Source organism: Passer montanus, unplaced genomic scaffold (assembly GCF_014805655.1).
Source record: "Passer montanus isolate IOZ18808 unplaced genomic scaffold, ASM1480565v1 scaffold20, whole genome shotgun sequence".
NCBI lineage: Eukaryota > Metazoa > Chordata > Aves > Passeriformes > Passeridae > Passer > Passer montanus.
In genome coordinates, this window is record NW_024366592.1 from 4,534,182 (window position 1) to 4,549,786 (window position 15,605).

Consider the following 15,605-nt stretch of genomic DNA (forward strand, 5'->3'; position numbering starts at 1 on the left):
TTTGTAGGTGCTAATGAAGGAGTTTCTGATTTTCTCCCATCTGCATCTTGGGGAACCTAAATTACCAACCTGGGGTTTCTCTTTAACACACTATACCATCCAAATTCTTTATTCAGGCTCCAGAAACGTTCATCCCCTCCTCCAAATCCACCAGACAAACATTTTATTGAAGGAATTCACCATGCTGTGCCATTAATAATTTTTATCTCCTACTCTCCCTGGCACAGCATGGTGAATTGGATTCCTTTCTTAATTTATCCAAGAATATGAGCCTTATTCTGGATTAATGTGCATTATAAAACCAGGTATTTGCATTTTAATTTACTTCTAGGACTCTTGTTTCAGATTTACCAGCAAAGCTGAATCTGAAAACATGCTTGATGGGCCTAAGAAGCAAAACAAGACATTCCTTTTAGAAGAGGAGGTAAAGCTGATGCATTTCTGCTCTGTGTGAGTGCAGTAGGAAGAGCTTTTCCTACTGGTTGTAACATTCCAATATATATACCCATATATATATAACATTCCAGTTGCTCAGTACCAAAAAGCAAGGAAGTTCATGGTCTCCACAGTGCAGTTCTCTCTGTTGTTTTGTCCCAGTGACTGGGTAGTTTGCTTTTGCTTCAACAATACTTTTGAGAGTGACATTCTGGATTTTGTTAATTCTGGAGTGAATTCAGACTCTGTGTGGTTTTGCTTTTTTTCTTTTGAGGAAGGGAGGGTGAGAAGCTCACAACTGAGCACCAGGCAAGGTTTCTTTCATTTTTCTGGCACCCAGGCAATGAAGAGGATGGGGAACAAAAACCACACAGCCAAAATCATGCCCTTCATTACATTTCTTGCTTACTTTTAGCTGGGATGAGGGGTTTAGCTGCAGTCAAAGCATTTGTCATAAGAACATTTCATGTATGTGTCACAGAGATGGTGCTTAAGCAGAGATAGTGTATGAATTTACAGTTTTGGGGTGGGGAAGGAGGTTTGGAAGGTACACTGTACGAATTTGTTCTGGTATTACTGTGAAGATAATGTTTCCATTCTTAATGACTAATTGTGAGTTAGTGCATAGGAAAGATTTCTAAAATGACAATGGGGGAAATGAAATCATGTGTCTAGACAATTCTAAAGGTGTCTGATCAGTGATGTGCCCCAGACTGTTCCATTGAAATGACAGAGCAGCTGTCAGTGCGAGCAGAGAGATATCTGCTTTTTGATGCTGTTAGGAACATCTCTGCCTGTGGCCCAAAGTTTTTGGGGCAAGAGTAACTAGAAACCCCTCAAGAAGGTAAGAAAGTGCTGTAATCACTCAGGAAAGGTTTTGGATGGATAAGGTGTCATGAAGAGTTGTTCTGGTTTGTTAAAGAAGCACACTCTAATTAGCTTGTTGATGGGGATATCATAGAAGGTGACTTTTGAGATTTGAGTGTTACTGCAATTGATTGTAGGAAAATGAAGTAACACTAAACAACCTGTGTTTCTGAAGAGTAAATATTATTAAATTAAAAAAAAACTTCATTTGCAAAAAATATGTGAAGAAGTTTTTCCTTTAAGAGAAGGAGACCTGTTTGGAAAGAAGAATATCTGCTAAGAGAAGGATTGCAATTGATTGTAGGAAAATGAAGAAGTAACACTAAACAACCTCTGTTTCTGAAGAGTAAATATTATTAAATAAAAAACTTCATTTGCAAAAAATATGTGAAGAAGTTTTTCCTTTAAGAGAAGGAGACCTGTTTGGAAAGAAGAATATCTGCTAAGAGAAGTTCACTTTGAAAGCAAAGGTAAGAAAGGGAAAAGCTGAGTTAGCAAGGAGGTTTTGTAACTGGCAAAGGACTGGTAACTGTTTCTGAAATTCTATCTTATGTAGTGGGACGTGTTTTAATTGCAGCACAATTTTATGTGGATCCTGGGAATCTGCACTAGTTCTGGCAGGATGCTGAAGAGGGTCATTACTGAGCAGGAGCAGTGAGTGCAAGGAAATAGAAGAATTTTCACTGAGATGTAAGCTCTTGGAAAGTACAGGAATCACTGCAACAAAAATAACAAGCAGAAACATAGTACAGAGTGCAAAACAGAATAATGATCTGGATATTCCAAGTCATGCTTCAAAGGCCAGTTTGGTCATTTACCAAGTATCTGATTACAGCTTCAGCAGGTCAGCACAGTGAGGGAAGACAACAGAGACAGACCCTTATTATGTGATCAAAGTCAGAAAGGAAGTGAGAGTTCTGAGAAGACATGAAGTGTAGTTGTCTTTAAACAGACATTTTATGGTAGCAAGACCTTTTTCTTGGTTGGGCTTTTCCTCTCCTGAATATTCAAGTCCAATTGTGCAGGACAGCAGTTTTTATAGAGTGAGCACTAGCTTGTAAATGATAGCTTTTAGGTATATTTTATTGAAAAGGAGACTGAAGGGTTCAATTTGTGACCTGCAACTAAAATTTCATGTGATTGCCATCAGCTACTTGGAAGTGGAGAAAATTTCAAGTCAATGCAAAAACCTCTACTTGTAAACATGTGTCTTAAATGTGGGTAAAGGATACATTTTGGACCACAAGAAAGAAGTGGTGGTGAGAGAATGGTCAGTGTATTGTGTCGGTTCTTGCTGGCTGTAGTTTATTCTGGTGAGCAGCAGTGGGATGGATTTGGCAATGGGAATACATTAAAATGGCAGATGAACTTGCACAGGTGGCCTTAAACTCAGTAAAATGGAAAATTAAGCAGCTATTGAAATGTATGTGGTAAGTCCTGTGAATTAATGCAAAATTGTTCAAGTTAGTGAATAATGGACTGAAAATTTGATCTGCCAAGACTGTAGTGTGAATTTGCCTAGGTTTTCTTTGTTCCAGGGAACAAATGACTCCATTCTTGGTTTCACAAGCAACCAAGACTTAATTAACACTTGGAAATTGCTTGGAGATCTTTGGGTGAAAAGCTATGAAGTTCTGAGGATATTTGATTAAATGCAAAGAAAAGCAGTGCTTTTCTTGGAGAACAATGAGAATGTGAACTGCTATCACCAGGAATCATTTTCTGCTCTGGAGGCAGGCGTGTTTTGCTGAGCATTCTTATTCTTGTTGACAGTGCCTTGTTTTGGTGAGATCAACAGACTGAGAGCAGTGTTTGTGCTGTGTGCTGTCACAGTATGAGAAACCTCCATCCCAATAAATGCGTGGGAGCTCAGCTTTCCTGATATTTTCAGCCTTACATCAGGGCAGGATCTTTGGAGATGATCATTTCATTATGTTTTGTTGCACGTGTGTAACTGAGTACTATTTACCTTGGTCAAGAAAACTGATTTTAAACCATTTGGAAGGTATGGGAGTAAGCTAGGAATAAAGAGAAACTTCCTGACAGTCTGGCCATGTATCTTTGGTCAAGTGAGGCACAGCCTACAAGGGCTGGGGTGGCTGCTCTCAGTGCTCCTCTCCTGCTGTTGCTACCTTCAGGTGAAGCTCAGAGGAAACAGTATTTCTGGCTGGTAGCTTATGAATTTCCCTTGCAGCCCCACTTGAGAGAGGGCACAGATCAGATGCTTTAGTCCAGGCTGATCTGCCTCCTGTAACTATTGGTGGTAGGGAAACTGGAGCATGATGTCAAATAGAGTGAGCTGTGTAACAGAAATATTTTCTGTGTAGAATCAGACATGGCACCCTCAATGATCCAGAGGAATCTCAGATCTTTTTAAAGGCATTAGCTCTCCCTACCCCAGATATAGTTCACAACAGGGTCACCTGGGCATTTCTCCTCTCCTTATGTTTCCTGTGACTCTGTACTGATAGGCATTTTCTTTTCATTGGGAACAGGGAGGAAGCTCTTTGGCTAGCCTGAGAATGGAGCTTTGATGGGAAAATGAGAAACCTAATCTTTGTGTACACACAGTTGATTAATTTAAGGTTACAAGGTGCCAAAACACCTTCTCAAGCTATCTGCCAAGTAAGATCTATTACTTCAAGCAACATGGAAACAAAATTTATTTTTGACAGTCTTGTAAAATTCTGTCCAAACAGGATTAGTCCTCCTTTGACAAGTGATTAAAAAAAAAGAACAAAACTGAAAACACTTAAGGCTATTACTACAAAAGATTAAGCTTCAGTGAGTAAATACTTAAGAAATTTTTTCAAGGATGAGTGGAAACTGTAAAGATAACAAACTATACTTCACTAGTAACTTTTACTGGTTACAGTAGTAGTATCAGTCACTACAACTCCTTTCCTCTGAGGAAGGGCTGAGAGAGTTGGGGTTGTTCAGCCTGGAGAAGAGGTGACTCAGAGAAGACCTCATTGCCTGTCAGTACTAAGGGGCTTATAAGAAAGATGAGGACAAACTTCTTAGCCTGTTGTGATAGGACAAGGAGTACTGGTTTAAATTAGGAGGGTGGATTCAGACTAAATATAATGAAGATGTGTTCTGTGATGAGGCTGGCAAAACAGCAGAACAGGTTGCTCAGAGTATTCAAGGCCAGGTTGGCCAAGGCTCTGACCAGCTTGGTCATCTGAAGATGTCCCTGCTCACTGCAGGGGCCTGGACTAGATGGCCTCTAAGGGTCTTCCAAGCCAAGCTATTCTATGATTCTGTGATTCTACACTGACTATCATCAGCTGCCTAATATCTCAAGACTCTTCCTGTGGCTGCTGCTTTGGGAAGCAATTCCACTGCCAGTGGAGGATCCCAAAAGGTCGCCTGTGAAACTCCAGCAGTACAGTAAAGAACTGTTTTCTCCATTGCTTCTTTTAGAAGTAATGGAGTTCTTAAAGTCATCTTTCCCAAAAGTTGTCACTGTGATGGCAGAACCTGTGTTGTAGATGTATATTAACACTGTTAATGGAGAAGTAGATGGACCAAAAGTACCCTGTATAGTTTAAAGATCTAATGGTGTACTTTATTTGCAAACACAGACTTTCTGCATAGTATACACTGATTTCTTCTAAAGCAATGAAAGCACATCTGCTTTCAGACCAGTCAGTAGCATGTATATTAACACTGTTAATGGAGAAATAGATGGACCAAAAGTATAGTTTAAAGATCTAATGGTGTACTTTATTTGCAAACACAGACTTTCTGCGTAGTATACACTGATTTCTTCTAAAGAAATGAAAGCACATCTGCTTTCAGACCAGTCAGTAGTATGAGACAAGTAAAAAGCTTGGAAGGTTAAAGAGGAACTTGTTTTCTATGAAATAAGAAAGAGAAGCTGCTTTTCTGGAGAGGAGAGCAAGCTGCAGGGGAAGAGGGAGAAGAGTGCTGTAATGGTAGGTCAAAATTCTAAGTTTCCAGTTTTTACATAAACATAATTGACAGTAGTGGGAGTACCTTCTGAAATGAGAGATTAAAAATCAGAATGAAATGGTTTTTGTGTGAGAACATGACCTGTGGAGAGTGATGTATGCTGGATCCTGCTGAGGACAACCTGGCAACCTTGATCACTCTCAAATCTGCAAGACCATTCGGCATCACAGGAACAGGGCAATATGCAAATGCTGAAACACCTGCAAATCAGGCTCGAGGAGCAATCAGAGTGAGATAAACATTAATTAGTATAATACCCAAACCCTTAATGGAGGAAGGAACGTTGATTACACAGCCTCACTTGGGACTTCTTTCTGTCAAGAGATGGTGTATGATGACAGCTTCTGATTACACTTACTCAGATAAGAAGGAAGACTTTAAAAACTGCTTAAATATGGAGAGAGAAGAGCAGAAAGCAAACAAGTTGATCTTTCGAGTGGTTGAATGTGTTTGGCTCTTCATAAGAGTATGTATTTTTCCTTTTTGCCTTTCAAACTTTTGAGGTGAATTGGCTCTGTGAGTTGATTTTGAATGCTTCCCTGGATCACTGTAAACCATAAGTGTCTTAGCAGACTTTTCTTCCCTCTCCCCATCTTGATCCTGAGAGGTTGCCAGCTGCAGGGGCAGAAGCACTGAGTTGGAGTGAGGAGTGGGCTTCTCACAGTGTTCGTTTTGACACTTTCTTTCCTTGCTACCCTGCTCCAGTACCAGCTGCTTAGGGCATCTGAGAACAAAATTAAATACAACAACCATAAACTCAATCCCTTCGTATTCATGTCTCCTGCAGTAAGGGAGAAATTTAATAAAAGCATACATCATTGAGGAAAAAAAAAAAAAAGTAGCTTGACTTTTAGGCAAGAAGCCAAGGTTTTATAGAATAAATTTACTATATGTACCCTGAAGTTTAGAACAGCAATGCCAAGTATCCCTCTGCTATCTCTAAGGCTTGGAGCTTGGGCTGGGAGGTGATGAGAAGCCTGATTTTCTGTGATGTGTACAGTCCTCATTTAAGGGAAAAGTAATTTAATACTTCGTCTGCCTTATCCTCCTGTGCAACTTCATTTCTCATTCTGCTCTGTAATGTTCTTTCTCCTTGGTTGATCACTTGCTTTTATACTTCAGACATGAAAATGAAGTTCTTTGGTATTCTAGAGAGGTTTGCTCCAGCCTCTGTTGCCTAACCTTTCTCGTTCACCTTGGTGTGCAGCTTGCCTATCCTCTCTCCCATTTCAGAAGTTTTGTCATCCCTGTCACTTTTGGTGACATGGACGTTCAGCATAGAGATCAAAGGGTCTCTGGCTGCTGTGATGCTTCCTTACAGCTGCATTCTCTTTCTCATACACTGGTTTTGGGATCTGTCAGCCTATCTTTAAACCTTCCCTGATTTTAAACTCTTGCTGTCTGATCCTTAGCAGATATGAATGATAAAAATCACCATTTTTTGGTTGGCACTGTGAAGTACTTGGAGACTTGCATACAGATGTAGCATTATTGCCAGTGCTGACAGTACCATCAGGCAGTATCCAGTGTCCTGGATGCCAGATTCCTAATGCCTCAAATCTTTTTCCTGTGGGAGTAAGGAAACAGTGAATTTTCCACCATGAATAGACACAGACACAGCAGAGGAGTCTTTCAGTAGCCACCTGAGTGTGAGATTAATCAGAGGAGTTACAACAGAGTAAGAGGAAGTGATCTGCCCTGTGGTTGCAGATGGGACAGAGGATAGGGGGCCAGCAAGAGAGGCTCTCAAAAGGTTCCCAAGAATTGGGAGGAAGTATTCCTGGAACTTGCTGTGGGTGTTGGAGAAAATTGCCTGTAAAATGGTGAGTGGTTTAAACGCAGCAGGATGAGGACTTCAGGACAAAGGAGAAACAAGAGCTACGTTGGGGGTGAAGTGCAGAGGGCTTGAGGGCAAAAATATTTCAGAGGGACAAGGGAAAGTGAAAGCTTGAATCAAAGCAGCTGAAAGGTTGGCTTTAATATCTGCTTAGATCAAAAAATAAAAGTCTGTATGGATTAAGAGATAATCCACTAGATAGATTTAATCTGCCATGTGTATTGCTTCCCCAAAGAAAAGCACTGGGAGGGGAAGGTTGATTTAGCTCAGTGCCCAGCATTTGAAGGTAGGTGATGTATTCTCCTTTTTTCACAGACATCCCCACCCCTTTCACTTGTCCTGAATGGAGCACATCCTGCTGAAAGGGAGGGGCTGTCACTGTAGTCTCCTGCTCCTTTGCAACTCCAAAGTCATATTGAATTTAACTAAAGGCGTTTCTCAAGCAGAAAAGAGAACTGAGAGCAAAATAACACAGCAATGACTAAGAAAATAGGCATGGGGTAGGTTCAGATGCTCTTGGTGACTTTGGCTGCCTGAGCAATTGGTTCTGAAAGGAAGTATTGGGCCATTTTATTAACACTTAATCCCTCTTGTCCTAATTGTCCTTGTCTTCCCTTTAATGGAAGTTAAGGTCTGAATGCCACCTTTCCTCCAGCACTGCCCCTGAAATCCTTGGCCATATCCCTCCATCCCTTCCTTCCTCTTTCTTCTTTACAAAAATTGGTTGAGTGCTTTGAGCAAGTTCAGTTTCCACAGGAGTAGAAATAGTTGATCAAACATGAGGAGGTTTTCTCCATGTATTTTTTCTGGTAAGGTATATGGTGTATGATCTCTTCTAACACATACAGCTGTATCTTGAACTGTTCATGATAACTGTCATGCACTTCTAGGAGCCTGTACACATGAATTTGGATTAGTTGGATTAAGGAGGTTTAATTTTTATTTAATTTTTTTTTTTTTGTTCAGCAACAAATAATCTGTAGACTGATATGTATTCCTTCTGTGTTGTGGGCCTGCATCTGTACCATCTCAGGTGAAGGTTTTTTGCAGATCTTATAAGGTCAGTGGGATTTGGCCTGTCAAATCCTTGAGCAGGAGATCACAGGAGAATGTACAGAGTGCCTCAGAGAAGATCCATCATGGTTTGAAACACCTGAGCTGGCACTGGACAACTTGCCCAGCTTGTGCTGGGAGCAGGCTGCCTGCCTGATATGGTCTCCTTTCCCTGATGATATTTGGTGGGCAGTGGGGTTGGATGTCTCTCCTCTTTTTTTTTCCTTGAGTGAGAGAAGGGAAGGGAAGAGGTTGGTACCTGGTGAAGCCCTGGGGATAATGTGGGGCAGGAAAGGGAGTGAGGGAGGTGTTTGACTGCCTCACTGCACCCACTCACATTCATGAAGTGAAAGGGAGGAGAACATTTACTGCTTTCCAGGCCTGAGCTTGCATAACTATTTGCTTAGTACGTCCTTCTGGGAGAGAAACATGTGCCTTGTCAGAGCCTGAAAATTGTGTCTGGAAGTCAGCAGGGTACTGCCTAAAAGGCAATTGATACCTCACTTTTATTTGGAGCTTCAGGAAAGCTTTGTGGAGTTTTTCTAGCAGAGAGGTCTACTCTCAGGTGAGAGAGAAAATTGCATCATTGATTTGAAGGAGAGCAGCAAAGCAGAAATAAATGACTAGGTTTTTTCAGCTTTGAAGGAAGTAAAAATAGTCAGATGCCCCTAGAGAGCAGTACTGGAAATAGTGTCAATCAATAAAATTATGAAACCTCTAGAAAAGAGGTGAACTGTGAGGTGGGAAAATTTGCTGGTGAGAGCAGTTAGGAAAGATTTAGGTCCTTCAGAGGCATCTCACACTTGAACAAAAGAAGGCAATGGGACAGCCCTATGACACATGAAATTTGCTGCAGACAGGTGCTAGGAAATGCACACTGAAAGGAACAACAGAAACTACTCTGAGAACCTATCAAGTGTAAAAGTGATACAAACTTACTCCACTGAGGCAGAGGGAGGGTGTGGGAAGGAAATCATGAACAGATTTGTACTCAGTGTTGGTACAAAATACAAGCTGTTAGACTGTGTTTAAAATAAAATGGGGTAATGGAGAATAATTCTGAGAGGGAGAATCTCATGAAGTTCAGTTTTGCTCATCTCCCACTCCAAGCAGAATAAGGTAGAAACAGGCTGTGTGCTATCATGCCATATGCATAAGGAAGAGTTTTTCATGCCTCCAGGAAGAGGAGAGCATGGCTATAAACAAACAGAAATACTTGAAGTTTAGAGAAAGTGAGGGTTTTTTTCAGAATGATACAAGAATAAGCTGCTTGTTCTTGCTGGTTTTCACTATCTACATTGAGGGAGGGAGGTGCTTTGTATTTCTGTAGTATTTCTATACTACAATAGAGAATGTGCTGCCCAAAGTAAAAATACTGGAAAAGATGGATTTGGTACAGTTTGGTGTTGGGAATCATGGATCACTGCTGATCTCAAATTCATTACTGAGGGGAATTAGACACAGCAGAAAAAGAGCATGAGAGCTCTCTCCTCAAAAGCAAAGAGAGACTCTTGGTAAAATTTAAAGACAATACTTGAGATTGCTTTTTACAGGCACAGAATGTTCCAGTGGAACTGGGGTGAAAGTTCAGAAGGCTTTTCAGCTTTTGACCTTGTAGCTGGGAGAATCTGCTGGTTATGCATGGGGAAGGAGGCCTCTTTGAGAAGGTGGCTCCATCATTAGCTGGAGCTGATGCCTGCTCCCAGCATCCCAAAGCATTCTGATGCTCATCTAGTGGTATGGTTTATGTACAGCTGGCAACTAAGCACCACACAGCCCCTTGCTCACCCTACTGCCTGCAGAGTGGGGGAAGGAGAACTAAAAGGGTAAAAGTGAGAAAATTAATGGGTTGAGATAAAAACCAGTTAAATTATTGAAATATAATAATAATGTTAAGGAAAATAACAAAAAAAAAAAAGAGGAATACAACACAGGAAGGACAAGTGATGAAAACAAAAACAATTGCTCACCACCAGCTCAATGAAGCTTGTCCAGTCCCCAAGCAATGGACCCCAGCCAACTTTCTCCCTAATTTATATGCTGAGCATCATGCCATAGGGTCTGGAATATCCCTTGGATCAGTTGGGATCAGGTGTCCTGGCTGTGTCCTCTCCCAACTCCTTGTAGTGGGGTGAGAGGCAGAAAAGGTCTTAGGTCTTAGACTCTGTCTAAGCTCTCCTGAGCAAAAATTAAATCATCCCTGTGTTTTCAACACTGTGTGTTGACAGTTTTCCATGTTTCTGTGCCTCAAACAGCCACAGGAACATCGTGCTGTGAGTCATGGATTAATCCTACTTCATGTTGGAGTACCTAAAGCTCTCAACAGGATGGATGCAAGGGTGGCTCAACCAGCACTGCTTTTCATTGTGAAACAACCCGCTCCCCTGAGATTCACCTCCTTCTCGGAGGGGCTGGGAACTGGCTGTTTTGAAAAGAGCCACTGATTCTTCAGCTTAAGGAGTGTTCTTGTCTCCTAGGATCTCCCAGCGGGTGGAGGCCAGCCGGGCACAGCTCCAGGCAATTGGGGAGAGAGTCACACTCGCCCAGGCCAAGATTGAGAAGATAAAGGGCAGCAAGAAGGCTATTAAGGTAGTGACTTCAGTGAAGGCTGCATGGCCTCTTTTCTTCCTTCTGTCTTTACTCCTGACATAAGCTCTGGAGAAGAAAAGGTGCTCAGCTGGTACAGCTGCTGCCCACTCACCTCTCCGTGCCTTACTGCTGAGCAGGATTGTGGTGAGAATCCCATTCCTGACTGGGCCAATGGATGAATTTTAGACCCATGAGCCACACAGCTCCAGGCTTTATGTAGCCTTTATAGGTTTCTGTCCCAGCTGCTTCCTGAGAAAAAGACATGTGCTGAGCTAAGCCTAACTAACACCTTCACTTCAGGCTCATAGACATTTAAATGAAAGCTGCTGTCAGAGAGACTCCATTTAGTGCATCTTAATCCCATTGAGCCATGTAAAACTGGTGAAAATCCTTCTTTCCCCATTCTTGCTTCATTTTATACAGTATTTCCAACTCTTTTCCTACCAGTGGAAGCCTTTTTGCCAGAGATCTCCTAGTCCTTTTAGAGAGAGAGAAAAGCTCTGGCAATTCCAGCTTCTGAGGTGGCAGTCCATGCATATTGGGGTCTGTGCACATAGCCCTTAGGAACCTGTTGATCCCAAGGCTGTCCATTCCCACTGGCAGCACAGATTGCATGTTTGCTCCTCTCCATATGTTTTCTGCATTGTAGGATTGCCTAGTTGTTGGAATTTTTTCGTCCCTCCTTGTTTCTCCATAGGTATTTTCCAGTGCCAAGTATCCAGCCCCTGAACGGCTGCAGGAGTACAGTTCAATTTTTGCTGGTGCAGAAGACCCAGCTAAACAGAAATGGCCAAGACACAAGATTCAGAGCAAACACCAAATGCTGGATGAAAAAGCTCTGCAAGTAAGGAGGAGAACAGACCTTGGGAAGGACAAGCAAAGAGAACTTGGAGGCTGTTAATCTCTTTGATAAAGTGGGCCAGGGCTTGGGACATAGGCTAGGAGTATTTTCATTTGGCCTGTCAGTGGGGAGGGTTTGAGATCAGACTGGGAAGCTTATGGAGGTGCAAGTTGGAGAGGGCCATGTCAGTACAAGAGCTTGTCTGGATGGCTGTGAACTGCCAAGTCTCTGGAGCAGTTCCATTTCCTGAAATGCTGCTGTTTCCTGCAGTGGGGTTGGTGGGTGCTGCTGCCTGGGCTTAAGGCTTTGGCTGTGCATAGTGAGGCAGCTGGGATCAAGCTCATGGTTGTTTCAGAAATAGTTTCTGAAGCCTCTGATACAACTTCTGGTGAGAGGGGAAGATAAGAAGGCTTGTGAGTGTGTCAGGAGAAAAAGGAGTCATTCTTTAGAGCATTTTTCTGCCCCAGGAAATCGTTGCATTTGGGTATTGTCCCCGGGTTGGAAGGACAGGAGGAAGAGTTGCCATGCTTAAAGTTTAAAAGTTGCTGTGTATGTGCTGTGTCAGGAGTAGCAGATGTGCTGTTCCTAGCAGGTTAAGGATCAATTTGACAACTTCCCTACTCTCCACCCCTAAAGAGACTTCCTTCCTCATCCTTGTATGACTTGGCCAAAAATAAAGCTGCCACTGAATAATTTATCATGCTAAACTTCCCTGAGTGTTAATGGAGTTGAGACTTCACACAGAGAGGTAGTTATGAATATTTCAGCCAGGCCAAGGAAGCAGGATTGCTGGCCAAATGGAGAGCTGGCAAACTTGAGCAGGGTTCCTGCTTCCTTCCAGTCCTGGCAGTAGCACAGGCAGAGCTGCATGGGACGTGCTGGTGGCTGGCACTGGCCCCATCCCACTGGAGTGTGGGGGGAGCAGAGGCAGGCAGGGAGCAGAGAGGGAGATGGGCTCCCACCCTGAAGGGCTGGTGCCAAAGTACAGCCCCTTGCAGAGGGCAGGGATTGAGAAGAACATCAGCTGTAAAAAGCAGTAACCCACAAAGAGCAAATGGTGTGCCTGTTCACATGGCCTGCGGGCTCCAGTAGGCTCCATGTGCCTTTCCTCACAGCCATGTGCCTGGGATGCCATCTCTTCCAGTCCCAGTCAGTCCCTGTACCATTTCCATGTTCTGCCCTTTGTGACTAAAGCTGCCATCACCACAGAGGCTTTGTTTCAGGCCCTGGGGGATGTTGGTTGCTCCCCTCCTGCGACCCATCTTTTGATCCTCTTTTGGGACTGTTGATCTTTCTGTGGCTTTGCTGAGTCTGCCTCATGCAGCAGTTGTCACTCTTGCCAAGCTCACACACACGAGCTCCTGCAGCTCCTCTCTGGGGTGGGGGATGCTGCTGTCAGCTGGTGAAGGGTGGAGGGGCTGATGGCACTGTGGCCTTTGCTAAACTCCACTTGCACACGTGCACACAACACCTCATCAGAAAAGCAAACTCTGCTAATTCAGTTTGAGGGGAAGTGGTGGCAGCCTGTGCTCAGCCTTTAGGGTTTTTGCTCTGGGGGCTAAGCAACTGAGTTGGAAATGTGTGTGGTTCTGCAGTTGATTTTAAATGCTTTCCACTTGGAATTCCTTCTTGCCCTCTCAACCCCAAGCAAGTGAAAACTCAGCTGTTTAGAGGATGCTGTTTAGGTTGGTAAGGCAAGCACTGCTGGGTAAGAGTGCCAGAAACACAGTGCTTGTGGTAAGCCTGGAAAGCATGTTGTTTTGCACACTGCAGTGGTAGCAGCAAGGCAGGGCTCAGCTGGGAGCTGGCTGCAGCCCTGGGGGGCTTCCCAGGCACTGGGCACTGCCTGTGTGGTGGGAGCTGTGTCTGGGTGCTGCACGTGGCACTCAGGAGACTGGCAAACAGGGTGGGAGATATGGTCTCCCTGGGCTTAGGAAGAAGTCCAAGCAGAAGTTACCATCCCCTGCTGGAGAAACCTTGCTAGGCTTCAAAAGTGTTCAAAAGAACTTGGCATGTTCTTATGAATTCTGCCTCTCCCAGAGCCCACCATAGGCATGTGGAGGCTAAACCAGGCTTTTGTCACTTGCTTATCTTGAAATACTTTCCCAGCTGGCCTCAGCACTCCATTGGTGTGGGGGGAATGGGATTTCTGGTACATCACACCAATTCCATTTCTAATAGTGTTTAATTAAACTGAAGAACCAGGGTGACTTGATATATTTTTAACTGTTGGTTCTTTGGAATAAAAATGCCTGAAAATGCAGTGTCCTTGGGGGTGTGATCCTGCCAGGTGCCAGACCCCAGGTTGGGGTGTTTGAGCATTCAGGCAATCCCCATGACTTCAGCAGGTCAAGGCTGCCAAACTTTGGCTTAAGAACTTAATGTTCCTATAAGAAAACTAATTTTTAATTGGCACCTTAACTTGTGGATTCACAGTTGCAGGATATTTTTGACAGTGTGTGGAAGCTCCAAATTTCAGAGCATATCTAGGTACTTGAGTAAGACTAGCACTTTGATGGCATTTAAATTAAAAGGATTATATTTCACATTTCAGAATACTCATACTTAGTGCTTTTATAACTTCCTTAGATGAGGTTTTTAACTAAATGTAGGTAACGGTTGTTTTCTCACTACACCCTTAAAGTGATACACAATCTTCCAGTGTGAACTGAAATATACAAAGAGAGAATTTAAAAAAAATGACTTGAGTGCTAAATGTGTCTGAACAGCTCTAGCAAAAAAAGTCAGTACTCCCTCATGCTTAAAAAATTAAACATTGGGAAATGAATATTAATGATCAAAAAACCTTTTATTTTTGAGTCTCTGCTTCTACAATCTCTAAATAAGAATTTATATATTTTTGCCTATTGCTTCCATTAAAAAATAGAAGGTGTTAACTTCAATGTATTTTTCACAAGTTGGAACCTGAATTAAATAAAATCTTACAGGTTCTTTCTTATAGCGTTTTATAGTCTTGAGCATCATGTAAACTCTTAGTGGATTAACTGAACTGTGACTAAGCCATTTCCTTGGATTTCTGGCTACCAGATTCAAGACTGAAATTTCAATCAGGAGGAACTGCTTGTGTCCCTGAGATATGGTCTTAAAACTGAACCACCAGTGGTCTCTATGTCTCCCACACAAGTACAAGGAGGGAAGAGGGACTCAGAGAGTGGGGTGGTGCAGGGGTGCTGGAAGTAGTGAGGCAGTAGGAAGCTGTGGACAATATTTGGAGTGTCATCCTCTGGTGGCAGAAGAAAACCACAGATGTGGCGAGTTACTTAACCTGACAAAGTGCTCTGGTTTCTCCTGGTATGAACACTTACTGCCTGGTAGCTGCTGCTTGTCTTAGTTGGGAAGAAAGAACTGTGAAGAGTTCAGAAGGGGCTGAGGAGGGGTCTGCAGAGGGGTCTGAGGTGGAGGTTTGTTCATCAAACTGTCTCTGTTCAGGAACTGATGCCTTTCCTCCCTCTAGAGCAGAGTGCTGTGGGCACTGATCTTCATCCCCCAGAGCATGTGGCAGCGGGCACTGTCACACCAGCTGAAACACTGGCCTGATGTGGGATGGCAACTCCTGTGCTCTGTAAAAGTCAGGCAGTTCAGATGTAGTAAGTCCTTTTCGAAAGGGAGCTCTATATATTATGCATGAAGTTTTAGAACTGAGAGAGAGAAGATTTCAGTTCATTAGAGTTGAAAACTCCTGCAAATCCCTTGGGCTTTGCAAAACCATCTGGCACACGTTCCACCCTGTGCACTCCTTTCTGCCTGATCTCTTGCCTAGTGCAGGCACTCTGTTCTTTCCTAACCTCTTTTTCCTTTGCCTTCCCTGCCTACCCCACCAGTGCAATCACAGCTCTTAAAACATCAAGTGAAGGCAACAGAGGGAAGGTAAATAGAGATGTGTGGGGAGCTCTTCCTGCATGAAAATGTGTCATAATTGGAGACACTGTAACAAAAGCCATTTAGGCTGTGGTGCTTGATCCCTGCCTCTGACTATAGAGCCAG

The 15,605-nt window shown here is 43.1% G+C and overlaps 1 protein-coding gene across 6 annotated transcripts in view; it reads left to right on the forward strand.

Annotated features, from left to right (window-relative positions):
• The window catches only part of WASHC1 (WASH complex subunit 1), a 37,311-nt gene that overhangs the window by 15,660 nt on the left and 6,046 nt on the right, over window positions 1-15,605 (forward strand). For all 6 annotated transcript variants that reach the window (XM_039708102.1, XM_039708100.1, XM_039708101.1 and 3 more), the window contains exons 3-4: window positions 10,648-10,759; window positions 11,457-11,603. In XM_039708102.1, the coding sequence (XP_039564036.1) occupies window positions 10,648-10,759; window positions 11,457-11,603 (259 nt within the window). The remainder of the gene's footprint in view (window positions 1-10,647; window positions 10,760-11,456; window positions 11,604-15,605) is intronic.